Source organism: Alosa sapidissima, chromosome 10 (assembly GCF_018492685.1).
Source record: "Alosa sapidissima isolate fAloSap1 chromosome 10, fAloSap1.pri, whole genome shotgun sequence".
Classification (NCBI taxonomy): Eukaryota; Metazoa; Chordata; class Actinopteri; order Clupeiformes; family Clupeidae; genus Alosa; species Alosa sapidissima.
This window is the reverse complement of record NC_055966.1, coordinates 3,181,652-3,200,353: the sequence shown is the minus strand read 5'-3', so window position 1 is coordinate 3,200,353 and position 18,702 is coordinate 3,181,652. Positions and strand designations below refer to the sequence as shown.

At 39.8% G+C, this 18,702-nt stretch overlaps 1 protein-coding gene across 1 annotated transcript; it reads right to left on the bottom strand.

The window, feature by feature from the left end:
• Positions 1-3,049: 3,049 nt before the first annotated feature.
• On the bottom strand, positions 3,050-15,890 carry dhx16 (DEAH (Asp-Glu-Ala-His) box polypeptide 16). The gene is made up of 21 exons (XM_042107486.1): positions 15,635-15,890; positions 14,235-14,437; positions 13,502-13,737; positions 13,068-13,245; positions 12,718-12,774; positions 12,359-12,613; positions 11,991-12,230; positions 11,138-11,329; positions 10,949-11,059; positions 10,740-10,855; positions 10,189-10,399; positions 8,886-8,984; positions 8,244-8,396; positions 7,673-7,813; positions 7,266-7,428; positions 7,005-7,123; positions 6,702-6,769; positions 6,458-6,620; positions 5,919-6,080; positions 5,638-5,811; positions 3,050-3,612 (listed from the first exon to the last, which is right to left on the bottom strand). The coding sequence occupies exons 2-21, from the start codon at positions 14,430-14,432 to the stop codon at positions 3,484-3,486; spliced, it is 3,165 nt and encodes a 1,054-aa protein (XP_041963420.1). The 5' UTR covers positions 14,433-14,437; positions 15,635-15,890; the 3' UTR covers positions 3,050-3,483.
• Positions 15,891-18,702: the final 2,812 nt, after the last annotated feature.

Genomic DNA, 18,702 nt, shown 5'->3' with positions numbered 1-18,702 from the left:
AGTTAATACTAATTTCATTTTATTAACCTAAGTTAATAAAAATTTCATGCAAATAGCCTCACTGGAAGTATACTTACTGAAAAAAATGTTGACATGTTCAATATTTATTTTCCCCGCTGTATCTTCTTCACCTTGTCTTTCTCATGAGATTCTCAGTACACTGAGTGAGTATGACTCGATAAGCAACAATGCAGGCTTATTTGATGTAGGACAGGGAAGAGTAGAGGTTAATAAAGAATATCACACATAACTGGATACACCAGGGATAGTAGGGGTTGATATGGAAAATTACAGAGAACTGGAAAAACCAGAGAGGTTTACCGCACTGAAGCCCAGACTCATACCTGACATACCAGGAAAAAAGAGTTTTGTTCCTCTTTCATGATCACTATAAGATGGTTTCTGTTGTACATGTATAATATAATATTAAAATATATTCAAATTACAAGAACTTGCAGTTTGCTTTATTGTCTGAATTTATTTTGAGACACTGAGGCTCAGACTGGGCTATTTGCCACGTAAAGTATGCATTTACGTGGACCACTGGTTTACACAAAAGGTCTGTCAATTATTTTTTCTTGCATGTCATGTATAGACAAAACACACAAATACGATAGAGAAATGGAATGTCAGGACACAATTATCCTCCATTTCATTTAGTCATTACTATGTGAAATATAAGACAACTAATGACTTCCCACAACAACTTATACCATGTGTCTACATAGTAGTCTTAGATAACGTATCAAACATTTGCTTTAATTGTTCAAAAGAAATCTGCACTGGAATTTTTTTTTTTTAAATGAGGACGATTGTTTTCTATGTGTGTTATAAGGTAATGTACACACTTTTTGTCAACTACAACAGGCATTTATAAAAAAATCAATAAAATTAAGCAATATAGGGCAGCTGTCACAGGAGGCCTGGCCATATTTCACCTCTGTTGAATACATAGTGTCAGAGGGCAATAAAAAGGCTTAACTTCTTGTAAAGGATTTAGGAATCCTGTTTGACTGGTACCTTCAATACATGACAAAAATACTTTATTACTTAGATTTACTTAAATACTTAGAATGCAGTCTTAGACAAGGGTGATATTGTGCTTATGCACACTGCCCAGGTCCGGTTCAAGCCTACTACATTTGGGTGGGCTGGTTGAAATTTTGGGTGGGCAACATAGCAAAGCGGTCAAATTGGATCAAAATTTAATTATCTTTAATATTTAATTATCCGATCAGAACACATGGAACCGGTTATGTGGTTGTTGCCATGCAACATTGCTCAATCTGGGCACTCTCTACTTTGTACCGCTCAACAAGTTCATTTGTGACTTTGAGTGCTTCTCTGATACAGTATTTAGGCTAAGAGATGTTACAGGCAGGTCAGCATAGTTGATCTGTTGACTGTTTGCAGGTAATAGCATGTCTCGTAGGCAGAGAAAAGCAGTCCACTTAATCAACAGTCAGTGTACTGATGAAGGAATAGATTAATTAAATAGACAGACATGGAAGGTTTGCAAAGTGATATCATGCTCCCTTTAAAGAATATTTTTAGTACTTACAAAACAAAAAATACAGTATTTTATTTTGATACATGTGTGGCCAATGTATTTTGTAGTCAATTTGATTTAAAATTAGGGTATTTGATATTTAATGTTGATGTATTTTTGCCCATCCCTGCCAACAGCTAGAGCAGCCAGGCAGCTACAGTGCCGCACTCTGGGGACATCTTTAAAATCATGCCTCCCAGAGTGTAACACTGAAGCTGCCTGGCTACTCTAGCTGTTGGCTGCAGCAACTCGAGCTAGGTAGCACCGTTTTCGGGGGGTTGTCTCGTACCGACAGTACTCAGTGACTTCGAGAGACAGAGATCTACTGTATCTAAAATGGCCAGTTTTCCTTTAAGGCATCGGGGGTACACACATACATAGGCCTACTGCACAGCTATGTACCAGCTAGCTACCATTACACTCAACACTAACTCATCTACATCCAAGCTGGGTTTGAGGCTGCACACTGCACAGATGCACAACTGGAAAAAAAAACGTAGTCTAACTTTGTTTGGGTGGGCAAAACACAATGCTTGGGTGGGCTTAGCCACACTGGACATGATTTACCACTGGTTGCTACATTTTACTACTGGGGATGGTTACAAAACTCATTGTTGTGTCCATTACCAAAATGTGGAATGGCCTTCAGTCAAGTGGCAGAAGAGAGACATTGCCTCCTCTTTGTTTACGAAGCAAACTTAACTTTTAAATGCCAAATCATAGTAAGAGATGGTCACAGGAGTTTAAGACGTTTCTCAGACCAATACTGAGCATTGTAAATCGATATTTAGGTAGAATTTAAGTGGATGTTCAAATGGAATACAACTCAGAAGTCTGAGACCTAGTCAGTGCATGTATCAATTTACCAATGTAAGGGTTTTTTATTTATTTTTTTATTTTCAGATAGGTTTTGTTACTTATTTGTTCTAATGTAATTGTAATTTTTGTTTCAAACAATCTTTCCTTTATCCATCTCCTATTGACTGTACGCCCATGAGGAAACTCGGGGCATGTAAGAAACAGTTAATACTCAACTCATTCAATTCCCCCTGAATATACAGCATATCAAAGTCTGTAGTTATGGTTCATCTAATCTGGACAGACAAACTACTTGGCCATAAACAAACATTTAAGCTTTAAAAAGGCCATTGTTTTCTGCTGAATAATGGTTGTTGATGATGGGACATAACTTCAGCAGTGCTTGCAATAATGGAAACAGTGGGGTAGAAGACGTGTGTTGAAAATGAATACCTGTAGAGATTTTCCAATCATCCTTTAAACCTTGCCTTTAGGGGCTTGGCATTTGGAATGGTTTAGACATTTGAAATGCTGTTAATCTAATTTCACAGTGGTTAATATTCACACATTTAAATTGATATACTCATGTTATTTTATAATTGTATGCAGAATTCTGATGGCTTCATTGACCAGATAACTAGTGCTTACAGATCATATGTGTGGTAAAATGTGTAAACATATTATATGGAATCAAACAGTGTCTGACTGCATAGTCTGTCTCTATACACCATTTTTAATTTCTTTAAGGTCAAGGTTGTTCAAGACAAGGACAAACCTATTTTCAAGATCAATATTTTACAATGTTTTGACATTTCATATAAAAATACCTGAAATACAGTATAAAAACAACTAAAAGGATAGATGTGTACCACAAATAATCTACAGCTCCTATTCATGATAGTAAATAGCAAACAGCAAACTTTATTCAACATGGCTGGCCGAGGTCAAAAAACAATTCTCCAAAAAAAGAAAAAAGGCCATTAAGTGAGTATATGGAAAAACTGTTGATAGCTGCTGATAGCTGCAGTCCGCACAATAGCTCTTAAAAAATGCTTCTGAGTGATGTGTCTGTGGTGGAGCATGGGTCCACTCTGTGAGACATCCTTTTCTTCTTCTAAATTCTTGTGCCCGGTTGTTCAGCCCAGTTCCTCACGTGCCTTTCCCTGCTTCCGTGGCATCTTCTTACTGCTGCTGTCCTCCAGCTCCTTGTTCTTGTAGTAGTGAGGAGCCACCTCCAGCAGCCAGCCACTATCTATCTCAATAACCTGTGACAGGTAAGAATGCAGACATACAGTTTAGTAGAGAGATTTGAATGCTGTTGCATCCAGTTAATAATCACAATAGTGCTACATGCTATTGTTTAAGTGTGTATGGGAATAGTAACTGTAGAACCACCCTACTTAACAATTAGAGGTGCAACAATCATCTCCCAAACCTGATATTGGCTTTTTTTTAATGAATAGGTTTGTTAAACAAGTAAGCGCTCTAAGTGAGCTAAAAGCTCAAGCTGAGCACTAGGGTTACACAACGTGCATACTGCACAGCTAAGCATCAGCTGGCTACACTAGTTGGTTAAAATAGTTAATGCTGACAGCCACAGTCAACTCAGTTTTCAAGTCAAGGTGATGAGGAAACTGATTTGGCATTAGATCAAGAGGGATCCTTTCCATGTTGTCAGACACATCTGATAACATTCTGAGTCTTGCAAAAGCAGTTTCTGACCTGTCTGATTACATTGTAGTCTGTACTGCCATTTTGTGGTTGCATTTGTAAGGTGAAACCCACTCTGAAAATGATTACATCCAGATAAATGGACAACATTATTTGGCCAGGTGGCCAAAAGGCAAGTCACACCACAACCACATTATCAACCGCTGCATCCTTTGAACATCTGGCTTTGTCCAGTGCCACAGAGAGCCTCGAGATAGGTGTCATTTCAAGTTTGTGCAATTATACTGGGTATTTGGTGTCATTACCATTTGAAATATGTGTCACCGTTTTATAGCATCTAATCAGTTTATTCATCAACTGGTTACAATTGTACTTACCTTACCTTTTGGTTTCATCTCACATGCTATGAATTTGATATCTGTAACATTTGAGCTACCGAGTAAGTAAAGCTGAAAAGATTGAAGTTTAATAAGCTACAATCAGAGAATTTTGATGTATTTCCCTTAAAAAATTACACAAACCGATTAACTCTTTCCCGACAGCCCATAGAGAAATCAGTACGTACGTACTGATGACGGAAATTAATAAAGGTATAATTTTTCTTCACTGAAACCCCGCGAAAACGTCTTTGTATGTCAATGAGTGTCTAAGCCAATCAAATAAATGGGTTTTCCTTGGATATGTGTTGAATTTTTGCTATTGGTTAGATTTTATATTTTGTGATTGGTTGTCAAGCCCCGATCGCGATATTTCAACATGGCGAGTAATGACAATCGACCGAGGTTCAGTGGTAGTAATGACATATTGTTAATCTGTAATCTGTTAATCTGTACATATGCCCATGTTGTCTAGTGATATGAAACTGTGTGGTGTGAGAGGGTAGGGGCCAAATCTGTAGTGTAACTCTGTGTGGGAGGTATCTGAATCTGTTGGGTCATTTTCAGCAACACTGACTCTGTTAGGTCATTTTAACTGTTCATCTGTTTTAACAGTCTAAACTGTGTTAACATGATTATTACACATTGACCAAAAAAAAACATGATTACTAACCAAAATAATATGTATGAGATGAAATTGTAAGTTATTTTTTTGATACAAATGTGATATTGCAACTAATTTTGATAATAAAACTATATAATGGTTATTTAGGCTCGTCTGTATACATAATTTCAAAATTAGTTATTTAGAGTTCCTTTCACCCAATTGCTACCAAACTTGGTATTTATTTAGCCAACAGGTAAATGCAACTTTCTGCTATTTCACGTTTTTTATAACATGCTGTGTTGAAGCTGTAGAGCTTCACAAACTCAAAAAATGTGCCCGGAATATGCATATTTTATGCTAATTTTATGCTTTGAGATATGCTTAGGTCACCCACAGCAGAATGAAATATCAAAGGAGTCATTTTTGGCCTATTTTGGCCCTGTCGGAAAAGAGTTAATCGTTTATCAAAATAGTTGGCGATTAATTGAATAGTCAACAACTAATCTATTAATCATTGCAGTCCTAGTATTTTACATGAATATATACATACCTTACCAAAAAAAAAAAAAAAAAAACACAGTCACAATAAAGTGACATAGTGACATACAGAAGGAGAAATACAGTTGAACACACACCTGTCTCATGAACTCTTTTGTGGTGAAGACAAGTTCATGGTAGATAAGCCAGCGTGGCTGTTCCTCAAAAAGGGAGCTATTGGGATGGACATAGACGGTCTGCTGATGCTTAACTGTCTTGTAGCCACCCTTGCTAAGCCGTGCTGTGTGGTAGAAGTAGCCCGCTGTCACTGCCTACCACAGGGAGAGGACAAAGAGCTCAAACTTCCGCATAACAAACACTGCTGTGAACCTAAATTGCATAGGAGTATATAAGTGCAGGAATGAAATGAAATACGTACCTTGCGGATTGGCACATTGTCTCCCTGGGAGCTGCACACCTCCACTTCTATTCTATCCATCAGACCTTCCAGCTGTTCACGCACGTCCCTTGCACGCTTCATGGAGCGGAACTGGATAAAGTTCTCATAACACCACTGTGTGGAATAACCACTCTCCACCCACTGCAGGGGAACACAGACAATTATGTTTGTGGATTATTACGATTATGGTACAAAGCAACTTTTTGAGGCCTGTTTTCAAACTGTTCTCTTTGGGCACAGTTTTCAAACTTCAATGTAGTCTTCTTGACTTTCAGTCAAGTGCACTTTGCAACATTTTTCTATCAGTTCCTGTGTTCTGCTGACCAATAAACAAATGGACAAGGAAACACCGGCAGAAAATCTGTTACAGATCTGAAGACATCAGCAGCACCATTAATAATAAGCATCACCATTAATAATAACACAAATTAATAATGATCCCATTTGCAAGAGCCATTCTCTTGCAAAGAGACTTTGCCTAGCCTTATAATGCCTGTCCAAAAATCATACAATCTCACCTGACTGTAGACGTTGAGCAGCACCATATGGTCTCCACCAGGCACTACAAAGTTCATGCGTGCATTATCAGCATGAACTACTTTGTCTTTCGGTCGGTAGAAGATCGAGTTATTGACGGAGAGCATAGCAGCAATGCTCAGTACCTCTTCTGAACACTTGTACCTGGAGAAACATCAGACTTTATGAATCGAAAGTTACACAATAGAAACCAGCTTGATTCACAACAGCGCCAGTTGTACTCACTGTTCTGAGGCCAGGATCATTTTGCTCAGCATGGGGTCCACTGGCAACTCAGCCATCCTCCTGCCAAGCTAATAGGATACAAGGCATTAGTTCACCTCTCAATTGCAATGGATTATTATTATTATTGTTATTATCATCATCATCATCATCATCATCATCATATTACTATGATGTCAAGAGACATTTCACAAAGTACATTGTTTCATTAGGCAATTACATGGGACATCATCTTTGTCTTTTTGATTCTCTCTCTTAAAAAAAAAGAAAAAAAAAAAAAAAAGAATCTTGCAGTGTTAATGGTACCTTGGTGAGCTCTCCAAGGTGGTTGAGGGCACCCAGAGCATAGAGCTGCTCCAAAGCTAGAACAAGTGTCTCATGAGGAGGTGGGTCCATAAAGTCAAAGTGAATGAGGTCATTAATTCCTGATGAAAAAAAGAGGACTGTTCAGATACTAGACTAGCAAAGTTATAGTAAATTACTATAACTACCGCATACAATATTGTCATTTTTTCTGCCTGAAACCTTGTTTAACACAAAATTCAAAGCTGTTGTGATGATTCTCACCCAGACTCTTCAGCAGCAACACCACGTTGCCCAGATTGGTCCTCTGAATCTCTGGTACTGTTGTTTCCTCCATCTCATGCTTGAAAGCCCAAGCAGTGTAGAGACGGAAGCACTTCCCAGCAGCTACTCTGCCTGCTCTTCCAGCCCGCTGATTGGCTGACGCCTACAGTGGCAGATCACAACTGACAATTAAATCAGGATATTTAACTGTGCGCGCACGCACACAAACACGCACACACACATTACTGGAAACTAGGGGAAATCTGATTCCATGTTTCATTAATTTTATGTTATCTTTAAGATTTGCCTCCTGCAATATTTTACACAATTTGATGTCATTGTTAAGCTTTAAGTCTTTTAGTTGGTGTACTTCTCTGAAATGAAGTGAAATAAAAGGCTCAGCTTACCCGTGAACATGGTGTGACGATGAGGGACTCCATGCCCGTGCGAGCATTATAGCTTTTCTGCTTACAAAAGCCTGGGTCAATGACATAGATGATGCCATCAATAGTGAGGGAGGTCTCTGCAATGTTGGTGGCTACCACAACCTACAAGATAACACAATCACAGACATATTAGTTTAGTTTAGTTTATTAGTTTAGTTGACAGGGACCATGTACAGAACTAGTTCTATACCAGAGTTAGCTAGTTAGCTAATTTGCATCTGTGGTCCCTGGGCAGGAGTTAAAAAGACAATAAAATATATACATAACATTACAGACAGTCTCCGTATCAGTATAGTATATTAACAGTGCTTTGCAAAAGTACTCAACCAAAAACCAATATTGAGTATTGGTAGGGAATCTGTTCATGTAACAACAATTACTAGTGTGGAGTGGTTTCACTTTGTACAGTATACATGTGCTGTACTTGTAGTGAAGTGAGCTCTTTGTGCTTATTTCACATTATTCCAAAGTGCTGGTGTCCCATGGTGCTCACCAATGTGCCACAAGAAGTAAACAACTTGCAACACCTTACCTTGCGAGCACCAGGTGGAGTTGGGTTGAAGATCTTGGCCTGCATGTCTGAGGGCAGGTTGGCATAGATGGGCAGGACAATGAGCTCAGATATCTTGGACCCCAGTCGCCGACAACGATCCTGTAGAAGCTCACAGCATGCCTCAATCTCCTCCTGAATACACACAACACAATCAAGGGTTCATTTTCGAAACCGTTGGACCAGCCTTTAACCAATAGGCATGGATCACTATCCCTACTTCGCCGAAAAGGGGCAAGCTGATAATATTAGTCTTTTTTCAAACACTGTTAGCAGTAAGGCAATATACTGTATATTACACATTCTTGCATAAACCTTACAATAGTTGTTTCAAAATAAATGTTGGCCAACCAATGCCTGTTATTGTCTTCCATTCACGTCATAAGTCTTGCTTTTTGACCAAGTGTTCACATAAGTTTGCTTACAGAACTTGCTGCATTGCAAACTAAATCTTTTTCTATGTTCTACACAGGCACTGCATATTACGCCGCTAGAGGGTAGACCAAATGCTCATAAATCAACATTAAATTAAACATAATATAATACCAATAAATGACCAGTCATATTCATAAATGTAAAACTAATGAAAAAAGACAAACTTTCAGTGAGATGAAACCCTCTCACCTGCCCTGTGAGAAACACCAGTACATCTCCATGGGGCTGTGTGACGTGGATCTGCAGCACGGACACAACACATGCCTCCAGATAGTCAGCTTCTGGAGCCTGATTGCAGAAGAGAGAGAAGAGGCCAAGAGTGTCTTAAGCACTGTTTTACCTTATTTCTGTATCGTCTTACCTCAACAATAGGCTACAGCTCCTTGAAAAGAATCAAATACAGTACACATAAGTCTATAAAAATGTACTTTTATGTTGTATTTGGCTGCAGTGTATTTTTCCCCCATTTCAATATATGATACAAACCTCAGTTAAGATCATCGTATTCACACATATTTGTTTGCCTAATTGACAACCATGACTGTAATTGATAATGTAAAATTAATGAGCACCTTGAGCAAATGATAAAAATTCTTTCAGAATGCTTTCGGTCTTTGAACTGCATCGAATTGCATTGAATCGTACTGAATCGTTTTTTCATGAACATGTATCTTGTCTTGTCTTGTGTATGAGAGATTCACACCCCTAGTTGCTAGGTCAGATAAACAATGGCCTGAAAAAAACCTGCATTAACATGGCCCCAGCTGTGGCGCAACTGGCTGGGGCACCTGCACCGTACGCCGGCGAACCGGGTTCGATTCCCCCCCCCATGGTCCTTTCCGGATCCCACCCCTGCTCTCTCTCCCATTCGCTTCCTGTCATTCTCCACTGTCCTCTCATTAAAGGCATAAAAAGCCCCAAAAAAGATACTTTAAAAAAAAATAAAAAATAACATGCATGACAAACATATAGTCAACAAGTGAAGGGAAGTTATAACCATCAGATAAAATCTGCAAACGGGGGAAACGTTTACTACTTGGGTGCAATAGACAGCTTGCATGCTACTTACTTATAAGAATTCCCATGATAATGCCAGGTAGCCTTGTTTGCTAAAACCTATTTTATACAGTCTATGGCTAAATCGCTAAGTGTACAAACGAACAAAACAGCCTTACAGAGCATCCAGCTCAATTACAGTATGATCATATACACTACCGCAACACACCATCCACACTGGTCCGGCTTCCGCGCAAAATGAGTTCGGGTCTCCAGTGTGTCGGATACAAACCAATCCGAGCTAGTGTGGACATGTTCTAGGTCACCCATCCCCAAGTGGATTCCTTGATGCCAACAAAGACAGGTTCATATTTGTATTGATTCTTTCCCACCCCTTGCTGTTAGACTTCTTTTTGCCCTGTTTGAAGCAAAATTACCAACTTAATAACTAGTGATGTCACATCTATGTGAGAAAAAAAAAACCCAGCAATATTACCTTTGTGTAGAAAATGTCTACAGGGAAACGACGTCCAGGTATCCTGAAGACAGGAGCATCATCGAAGAAGCAAGAGAAACGTTCTGTATCCAGTGTAGCACTGGCCACTAGCACCTTCAGGTCAGCACGGAAACGAGAAATGTCTTTTATCAGGCCAAAAAGGATGTCTGTGTGGAGGGTGCGCTCATGGGCTTCATCAATTATGACCACACTAGAGAGAAAAAGAAAGGTACAAGTGGAAAATGATTGAAATGAAAGACAAATCATCTGTGCTGTACATCCAAGCTTATCGGAAAGGGAGAGAGATATGGCAGTGGTGGTGTATTGGTTAAGGAGCTGGGCTAGCATGCAGTAGCCTGAAAAAGCTGTGGGTTCAATTCCTGGCTTCCACCGTTGCACCCTTGAGCAAGGCACTTCAAGTTGCTCCGAGGTCAATGCTCCTTGTACTATAATTTACATTATGTAAGTTGCTTTGAATAGAAGCGTCTGCTAAATAAATGAATATTTAATTTAATGGATTAATATATATGCATGTCCACATATGTACATACCTATAGCTGGCAAGATCTGGCTCTGTGAGAAACTCTCTCAAAAGCATTCCATCAGTCATGTACTTTAGTACTGTCCGTTCTGATGTGCAGTCCTCAAATCGAATACTGTAGCCCACCTACAAAATGAAAACGTTATTTCTGTATTTTTTGTGACCTCCCCAGAAATGTAGTAATTTACTAAAACCTGAAAATTGTGGAACAAAAATCACCTCGTTTCCAAGCTTTACTCCAACTTCTTGTGCCACTCGAGCTGCCACAGACATTGCTGCTACTCGACGAGGCTGAGTGCAACCAATCTTCAAACCTCCAGCATTATATCCCTGTAAACAAAATACTTCATGAGTTAGCACAACCAGTCAAGTTTTGTGGGATAGTTACCTGGGTATGTGGAGCCTCACCTCTTCCATGAGATACTGTGGGATCTGTGTAGTTTTGCCAGACCCAGTCTCCCCCTCAATAATGAGCACCTGGTGCTGCTCAATAGCTGATAGTAGGTCTTGTCGATAGGGAAAGACAGGCAGACTCCGCCTAACCTCCTGAATCGACTGCATCTGTTTATCTGCCTGAGAGAGCTGTGGCTCAGCCTCCTCCTTTGGAGACAAAGACAAGGACACACAGCAAGTACATACAATATTAGAAATTACAATGTTTTGCATATTACAATTAAAGATTAAATATGCCAATACATTCTCCTTTACACAAGTTAAGCAACAATATTGCAACATTGGGGGCAGCCGTGGCCTACTGATTAGCACTTCGGACCTGTAACCGGAGGGTTGCCGGTTCGAACCCCGACCAGTAGGCACGGCTGAAGTGCCCTTGAGCAAGGCACCTAACCCCTCACTGCTCCCCGAGCGCCGCTGTTGATGCAGGCAGCTCACTGCGCCGGGATTAGTGTGTGCTTCACCTCACTGTGTGTACACTGTGTGCTGTGTGTGTTTCACTAATTCACGGATTGGGATAAATGCAGAGACCAAATTTCCCTCACGGGTAGTCAGCTAAGCTTAGCATGATTCCTTGTAATGATTGGAACCCACTAGCCTACAGTTCCCAAAAGGATTGCAGGCTATGGGGAGAATACTGTATGACCCAAATGCGTTTACAGAGAGAGAGTTGTTTAGATAAACAGATAGACAAAGAGGGAGATAGACAGTTTATTCATCCATTGGGAAATACTTTATATTCTCTCTTTATATAAGCTTGATTTCTGCAGTTTTGCCATCTTTGGTCTTAAAGGATTTTTACACTGACCTTCTCTGACCGTGTTCCTTTCATGGTGATGGCACTGCTGACAAAGTTGATCATCTCCTCCTCCTCCAGTACTAACTGGTACTTGTCTTGCTCCTCCTTCAGTCGACGCTCCCTCTCCTCCTTGGCGCCAAAGTGCAGAGTTGCTGTAGCGACCCGTGCCTCTTCCCAGCGGCTCTGCTCCCCCCCGCCCTCATGCCCCCCTTCTTCAACATCCAGCTGGAGATCCCGTTCAGGAGGGTTCTAATTACGGACAGATCAAAGATAAAGATGCATGAAGAAAGCAAACATTTGAAAAATGAATCTGTTATAATAAAGCATACATGGATATAGTGTGTTCCTCCTGTTTGCTCTTCCTAGGCCTACTGTACCTTTCTCCTATTCTCCTCTGGCATGTAGTAGCGATTCTTCCTTTCATCCTTTTCCTTGGCTCCTGCTTTCTTGTAGTCCCTGGCCAAATCTCTGACTGTACGCTTGTAATCCAGTTCTTTTCTCTCTCGCTCAGAGAGGTTGTCAGAGGAAAACAGGTACTCTTCATCGGCTATCTCAGCCTCCAGGTCTTCTAATTTCTCAGCTTCACGTTTCTTCAGGTACTCAAAGCGTGACTGCTTTCTCAACTCAGGAAGCTTTGGAACAAAGAGAGCAAGAGAAAGGCATCATGATATTGCAATGGGATGGCACATACACTGTTAATGACTACATGTGTATTTGCTAGGATTCATTATCTTACCATTTTCCTTTGGTCTTCCTCTGCCATCTTAAGTCTTTTTTGAGCTTCCTCGTAAGCCTAGGTTGAAAGAAAGTCTAAATGATGGGCCATTCACTTGAAAATGTATAGTTTTCTTTCACATTTAATTATTTGTCAGACAATGATATGACATGGGTATCATTTAAAATATGACTATAATTGTGAGTTAATACAACAGACTATTACAATTGAGGAAACATATCCAAAATGACTACTATAAATACTATAATATGTTCAAGTCTATTTTAATTTATGCGCATAGGTTTGCCCAATTGTGAATCATGCTTATAAAACTACAGAATAACCACCGGTGAACCTCCATATAATGGTACCTTTTTATCAGTCCTCTCCATGATACTTCGGGTCTTCTGCTTGTCCTTCAACTTCATGCGCTCTGCAAAAGCATCTCTTTCCTCCAGGTCCTGCTGTCGCTCGCGCTCTTCTTTTTCCCAGTCCTCCTCTTGGTCCTCCTCATCCTCTTTCTTCTGTGCTTTGGTAATCATCTGGCCACTGAGGAGTAGGATTTAAGCCGTACAAGTTGTTATACCAATCATTTTCATACCCGGGATGTTGGGTGAGACATGATAGACCTTTTTTTGTAACATTGGGAGAAATTACATTAAATGGCCGGGATGATCCCCCTATGGCCTGTTGTTTCTGTATAGCAACTGCCCACCCAGCCTGACACAAGTACACATCACTGCATAATTCTGCTTCTTTACGATAAGAGAAATTGTTAAGGAATAATTGATTTAAGCACACTAACCTTTCCTTTTCCTCTTCACTGGATGAGGCACTCTCTTCCTGTTTCTGTCTCAAGTGCTTTCTCTTCTTTCCCTTTACTTTCTCCCTCCCTTTCTTCTCCTTTCCTCTCTCCTGTGTTACTTCTCCATCGCTGTCGCTCTCCTCTAGCAGAGTGTAGGTACGATTTTTCTGCTCCATGGCTTGCACTTGCCGCTCCAGAGCTCGAGATGGTTTCTCCACTATCTGTTTTCGTGGCACCTAAAAATACAATACAGATGATCTCAGAAACAAATGTGTGGGACTACTTTTGTCTTAAAAGGTCATACTGGACATAACTTGGGGCATGTTTTCCAAACTTAGTGACTAAGGGGTTGCAAGTCATTTTATTAATGATTTTAAAATGTTTCATTTCTATCTGGGAGACACAGCATGTCACTTAGTCTTTTACACATCATTATAATATAGAACCATTCACATTCCATTATACAATGTTAAAATAACCATGGACCATTCCATGTCAAATTAGACAAGGTTGTTGCTGCACTGTCAAATGAGATAAGGTTGCTGCAGCAGCAGATTCTGTTCAAACCTAGTCTATATCATGAAAGGATCCCAAAACCAAAACCTGTAAAACATTTGTGTTCAAATCATATGCCTTCATATTTTTTCAGCCCTTGTTACTATTTATGTTTTACAGCCTTGTTTGGGCATTTATATCTGAATGAAACATGGTAAACAGAAATATATTATCTTACCTTCTCGAATAATTCCTGTGCAAACCTCTCAACTTTCTGGTCGACAGCAATGGTGCCGGTCTGCTTGAGGCGAACAATGAAGTCTGGCAAATTAGCAGACTTTCGCACCAGACCTACCATGAACTGAGCCACATATCGGTCACTCAGCCCCAGGATGTCATGAAGGCGGTCGCTCACCCACTGCTCCAGGTTGGCCATTGCCACTGTGTGGAGTGGTATACACATAACATTGTCACCTTCCATGTGAAAGAATAAGGCATATCCAGGTTGTATTGATTTAAAACAAGGTCTAATGATTTGCCTCTTCATCAGTACATAACATGGGCTATACAAAAACCACATAATATACATCTGGGCAATTTCAGTCTGTGATGGCTCTCATGCTGAGTATTAGGATAAAGAACAGCAGCCAAAACATTTAACAAACCTTAACGTAAACTCTATTGTTTACCTATTAGACCCTAAGTTGTTCTTAGACTGAAGTTGTCCTTGCATTAAATGTTAAATGAGTACTCCGGCAGATTTCAATATAGGGTGTTCGAGTTCATAATCTTGGTAGCCTACTGATAACAGTATAACAACAACTAAATTATAGAGTTGCGGCGTTAGATGTGAAAATTAATTACTGTTGAGTACAAGCAACCAGTCCCTGATACAAGTGTCAGCGCATCCTCAGCTGATAACACAGAAGTTGAGTTTTCAATTAACGGTAATTCCCCTTGATCAATATGGATCCATAAACCATGCCTTGTCTTTTAAATATGGCCAGATTCTATTATTATTCTTTTTCATTTTAGGTCAACCCTTCCCAGCAGGTGAAGGTACAGCATCTGCATCAACTGGTCTCTTTCTCTTCAGTTCCGTTATCTGTTTCAATCTGATTGATTGTTGTTCTGCGCTTTTGCACATTGCAAATATTTTCAACCAGGTGATTAAAGTGTAAATAAATGCATGGTCTGCTGGTTTACTTTGTCATGTTCAGTGCACAATGTCACATGGTCTGCTAGTTTTTGTCACATTCAGTATGTCACCAGAGCACTTTTTGTGAGCTCAGCTCACTAAGTACTTTTAACCTAAGATGAGCAAAAACATGTAGGCTGAAATTGGTATGATGTATGTCACATAACGTTAGCTACAAACAACTGATAAAGGCTGCATTACACGTAAAGAACAGTTAAAAAGCTTTCTGTGTCTGAAGCATTCCCATGCTAACGTGAACTGTTGAAGCCACATCGACAACCAGCTATTCAAAATCACGCGTGTCTAACTTAAACTTAAACTTGGCAGCATGTTGTGGAGGGCATATGCCTACGTCAAAAACAAAACCAAGCATTTGCGAAATACTTTACAGCACATAGTTCTACAGGGAAATCTTAGCAAGCAAGTGTCGTGAACGTTACCTGTAACGTTAGGACGTTGACTGGTATTAGCTAGCCACTGGTAAGTTAACTTATAGGCTTACGTTAGTTGATCAACATTTTTAAATGTCTGGCGAAGACATAACGTTACATGATAATAGACTACTCAATCCTTATTCCTTCTCGATCTACACATAAACACAAGGAATACGGGGGGGTTTTTTGCCCAAGGACCAATCCAACTGCTGCTAACTGGACTTAAAACATCGTTCTCACGTTCGATAGCCTACATAAAGTACTTCCGGTTTACGGAATGTCAAAGTAAAAGCCACATAACAATACGGAGCTCGCGAAGGGTCAGGTATTATCAGAGCCCGTCTACGGAGAGCCTTGGCACTTCCTATTAAGCCTCATTGTATCGACATTGGTTGCAGTTCCATTAGAATTCCACTGGGGGTGATCGCGGGCGAGTGCAGGTTGAATGGGGGTCTATGGAGCTAGACGGCTAAATGTATCTCTTTCACCTGCTTGTCGTAGAAGAATCGTAGATTTTATTGTAGTTTATGCAGGTTCAATATAGATTTTAGATCTAAAGTTGAATGAACGAGTACTTATGTCCTTTTCATTTCTTACAGGTTGGGTCGTTGTTGCCCATATCAAGCTAGCATTGTGCTAATGAATGACGTCATTGACATATTTGAAAGGCTTTTTAGAAGACTTACGTGACTTCAAAAAATATAACAATCAACAGTGTGTATTTTCTTTGCCTCTCCTAGCGAATGCAACATTCAAATTACTACTCAAAAAATTATATCCAGAGAAAAGTGGATATTGAGGGGTAAAGCTCCATAGACCTCCATGAATTCTGCACTCGCCTGCGAGCGCCCTCAAGTGGAATGTGAGAAGGAACTGCAACCAGTCCAGAAACCGGAAGTAACCAGACAGTGCCAATTCTCTTCCTATTAGACATTCTCTGGTATTATTTAGACTTTATAGAAATAGTTCAGGGTGGTCCTTATTTTGACAGAAAAAAGAACCTGATTTGTTTATGCTCTGACCCCCTGAATATCTTATATTTGTTAAAAAAAATTATTTGCAAAGTTTTATGAGTTTTGGAGAATATTTAGAGGTAGCTCAATTGACTGAAAGTTAATTAATTTCTTCTGCTGTGTTTCTGGCCTTCTCTTTCAAAGCCGACCATTCAAAACAGTTTTTCAACCTGCTTTATTTTATCTTGGTTGTGGTGCAGAGGAATTCTAGCCCTCCTTGAATTCTTCCACTTTCTCCACTGTTCTAGGAGCAGCTAACCCAATTGTCTCCTTCTGCTGCAAATGACAATAGAGGAAGTAGCTAAGACCTGCTGTTTAGTAGGCTTTTCCTGTAATATTATCCTGAGTGGTTATCAAATACAACTATTTGATGCCATCTCACAAGGATGCCAGGAATGACCACTGAACACTCGGTGAACAGTCTGAGTCAGTGTGCAATAGCCTACTGTTCAATGTGCTCAACTTCAGCAGTATGCTTCTTCTTTCTTGAGAAAGCTTAACAGTTTGGCTGTATGATATGAGACAAACAAGAAATGTTCAGTGAAAGTTTAAACATAAGTACTACCAGGCAACATTTAGAAATTACCTGGTTTTATTTTTAGTTTTTATTGATAGATTTTATCAAGAATGGGACAAAACTAGTCATTGAGACTTGATAGAAGAATCAACGGCTAGCCATAATTTAATGGTAAAAATGTGATGATTTGGCCGTTTATAACAAATTTCAACTTTTTTTTATTGGGATTTTCAGAGAATCAACATAACATAGACAACATAGTTTAGACAGCAAAAAACAAACACAACACAAGTGTGTTCCTACAGAGATGAAGTTCAGAGTTAAGCAATGAGGTGAGATAACTTACATTGCAGGTAGTTGAAATGTATCTGTAACATGACTGATAAATGGGTTCCACAACTCAAAAAAACTGTTAACAGCCCCATAGTGAATGATTTATCTAAATTTTAATTGATTTGCATTAAACTTTTTTCTGGTTACTTTTCTATGAAAAATAAATAAACTTAGGGGGTCAGACGTCAGAAAGTACAACCTTTTCAAATAAGGACCACCCTAACGTACTTGTTGGTGACAAACAAGCAAAACAGAGAGCTAGCTCACTTTTCCCTCCCCCTCCCTCCCGTGCAATTGAAACTCTCCTAAATGCACATATCTCTGTGATTTGCTAGAAAACAGTTGAAAACAGTTTTTTTTAATGTTTTTATGGTCCAGGCTGGACCAAGTTGTTTTTATTGCTGTTTTTGCAGCCTGGGCTGTCCACAGAGACTGCGTTTTTTGACAGTGTTCAGGGCACAGGCAGCTAGTGGATGGTGAGGTGATGTTTTCTGTATGTGTCAAAAAATGTTTTAGCTTTAACCATTTACCGCTTAGAGCACCTTTAAGTAGGCTAATGTCAGAGCTCGTCTACAGAGATTTCACTTCCTATTCGCCTTATTCACCCGGCGGCCAGAACGAAGCTAAAGGGTACACCTGCCATTACACCTCAGTCCAGCAGATGGGTTCACTGACCTGTTCTTCTTCTTCAGTGAGGTTTTTTTTTTTGGCAGTTTGCAAACGGAATGCATTACCACCACCATCTGTTGGACTGAGGTGTAATGGCAAGTGTACCTGTAGGAGCCATTCTTGGGTTTGCTTTCATGACTAAGGCATTAAATTGGCCAGTCATAAAACCTGAAGATGGCAATGGGCTGAGGTCTTACGCTCTGTTTTTAAACAGCTGCTATCATACCATGCAGGATGTAGATGGCCTAAAGGAATTAGAGAATTCCACCAACCTCAGACAATTAGTGTCTAAACTCCCCTAGTCAAGTCAAGTCAAGTCAGATTTATTTTTAAAGCGCATTTAACATGCACATAGTGCAACCCAAAGCGCTCCACAAACAAGACACATAACAACAAGACAAACGATGCCGGATGGAGCGGCGTAGTCGCCAGCGTACCCTTGACACCAACACATACAAGACAGACAAGAAAACAAATAAAAAAAGAAAATATATTTAAAAAGGGGGAAAAGTGATTTTAAAATTAGTCCAATTTCCAAACCA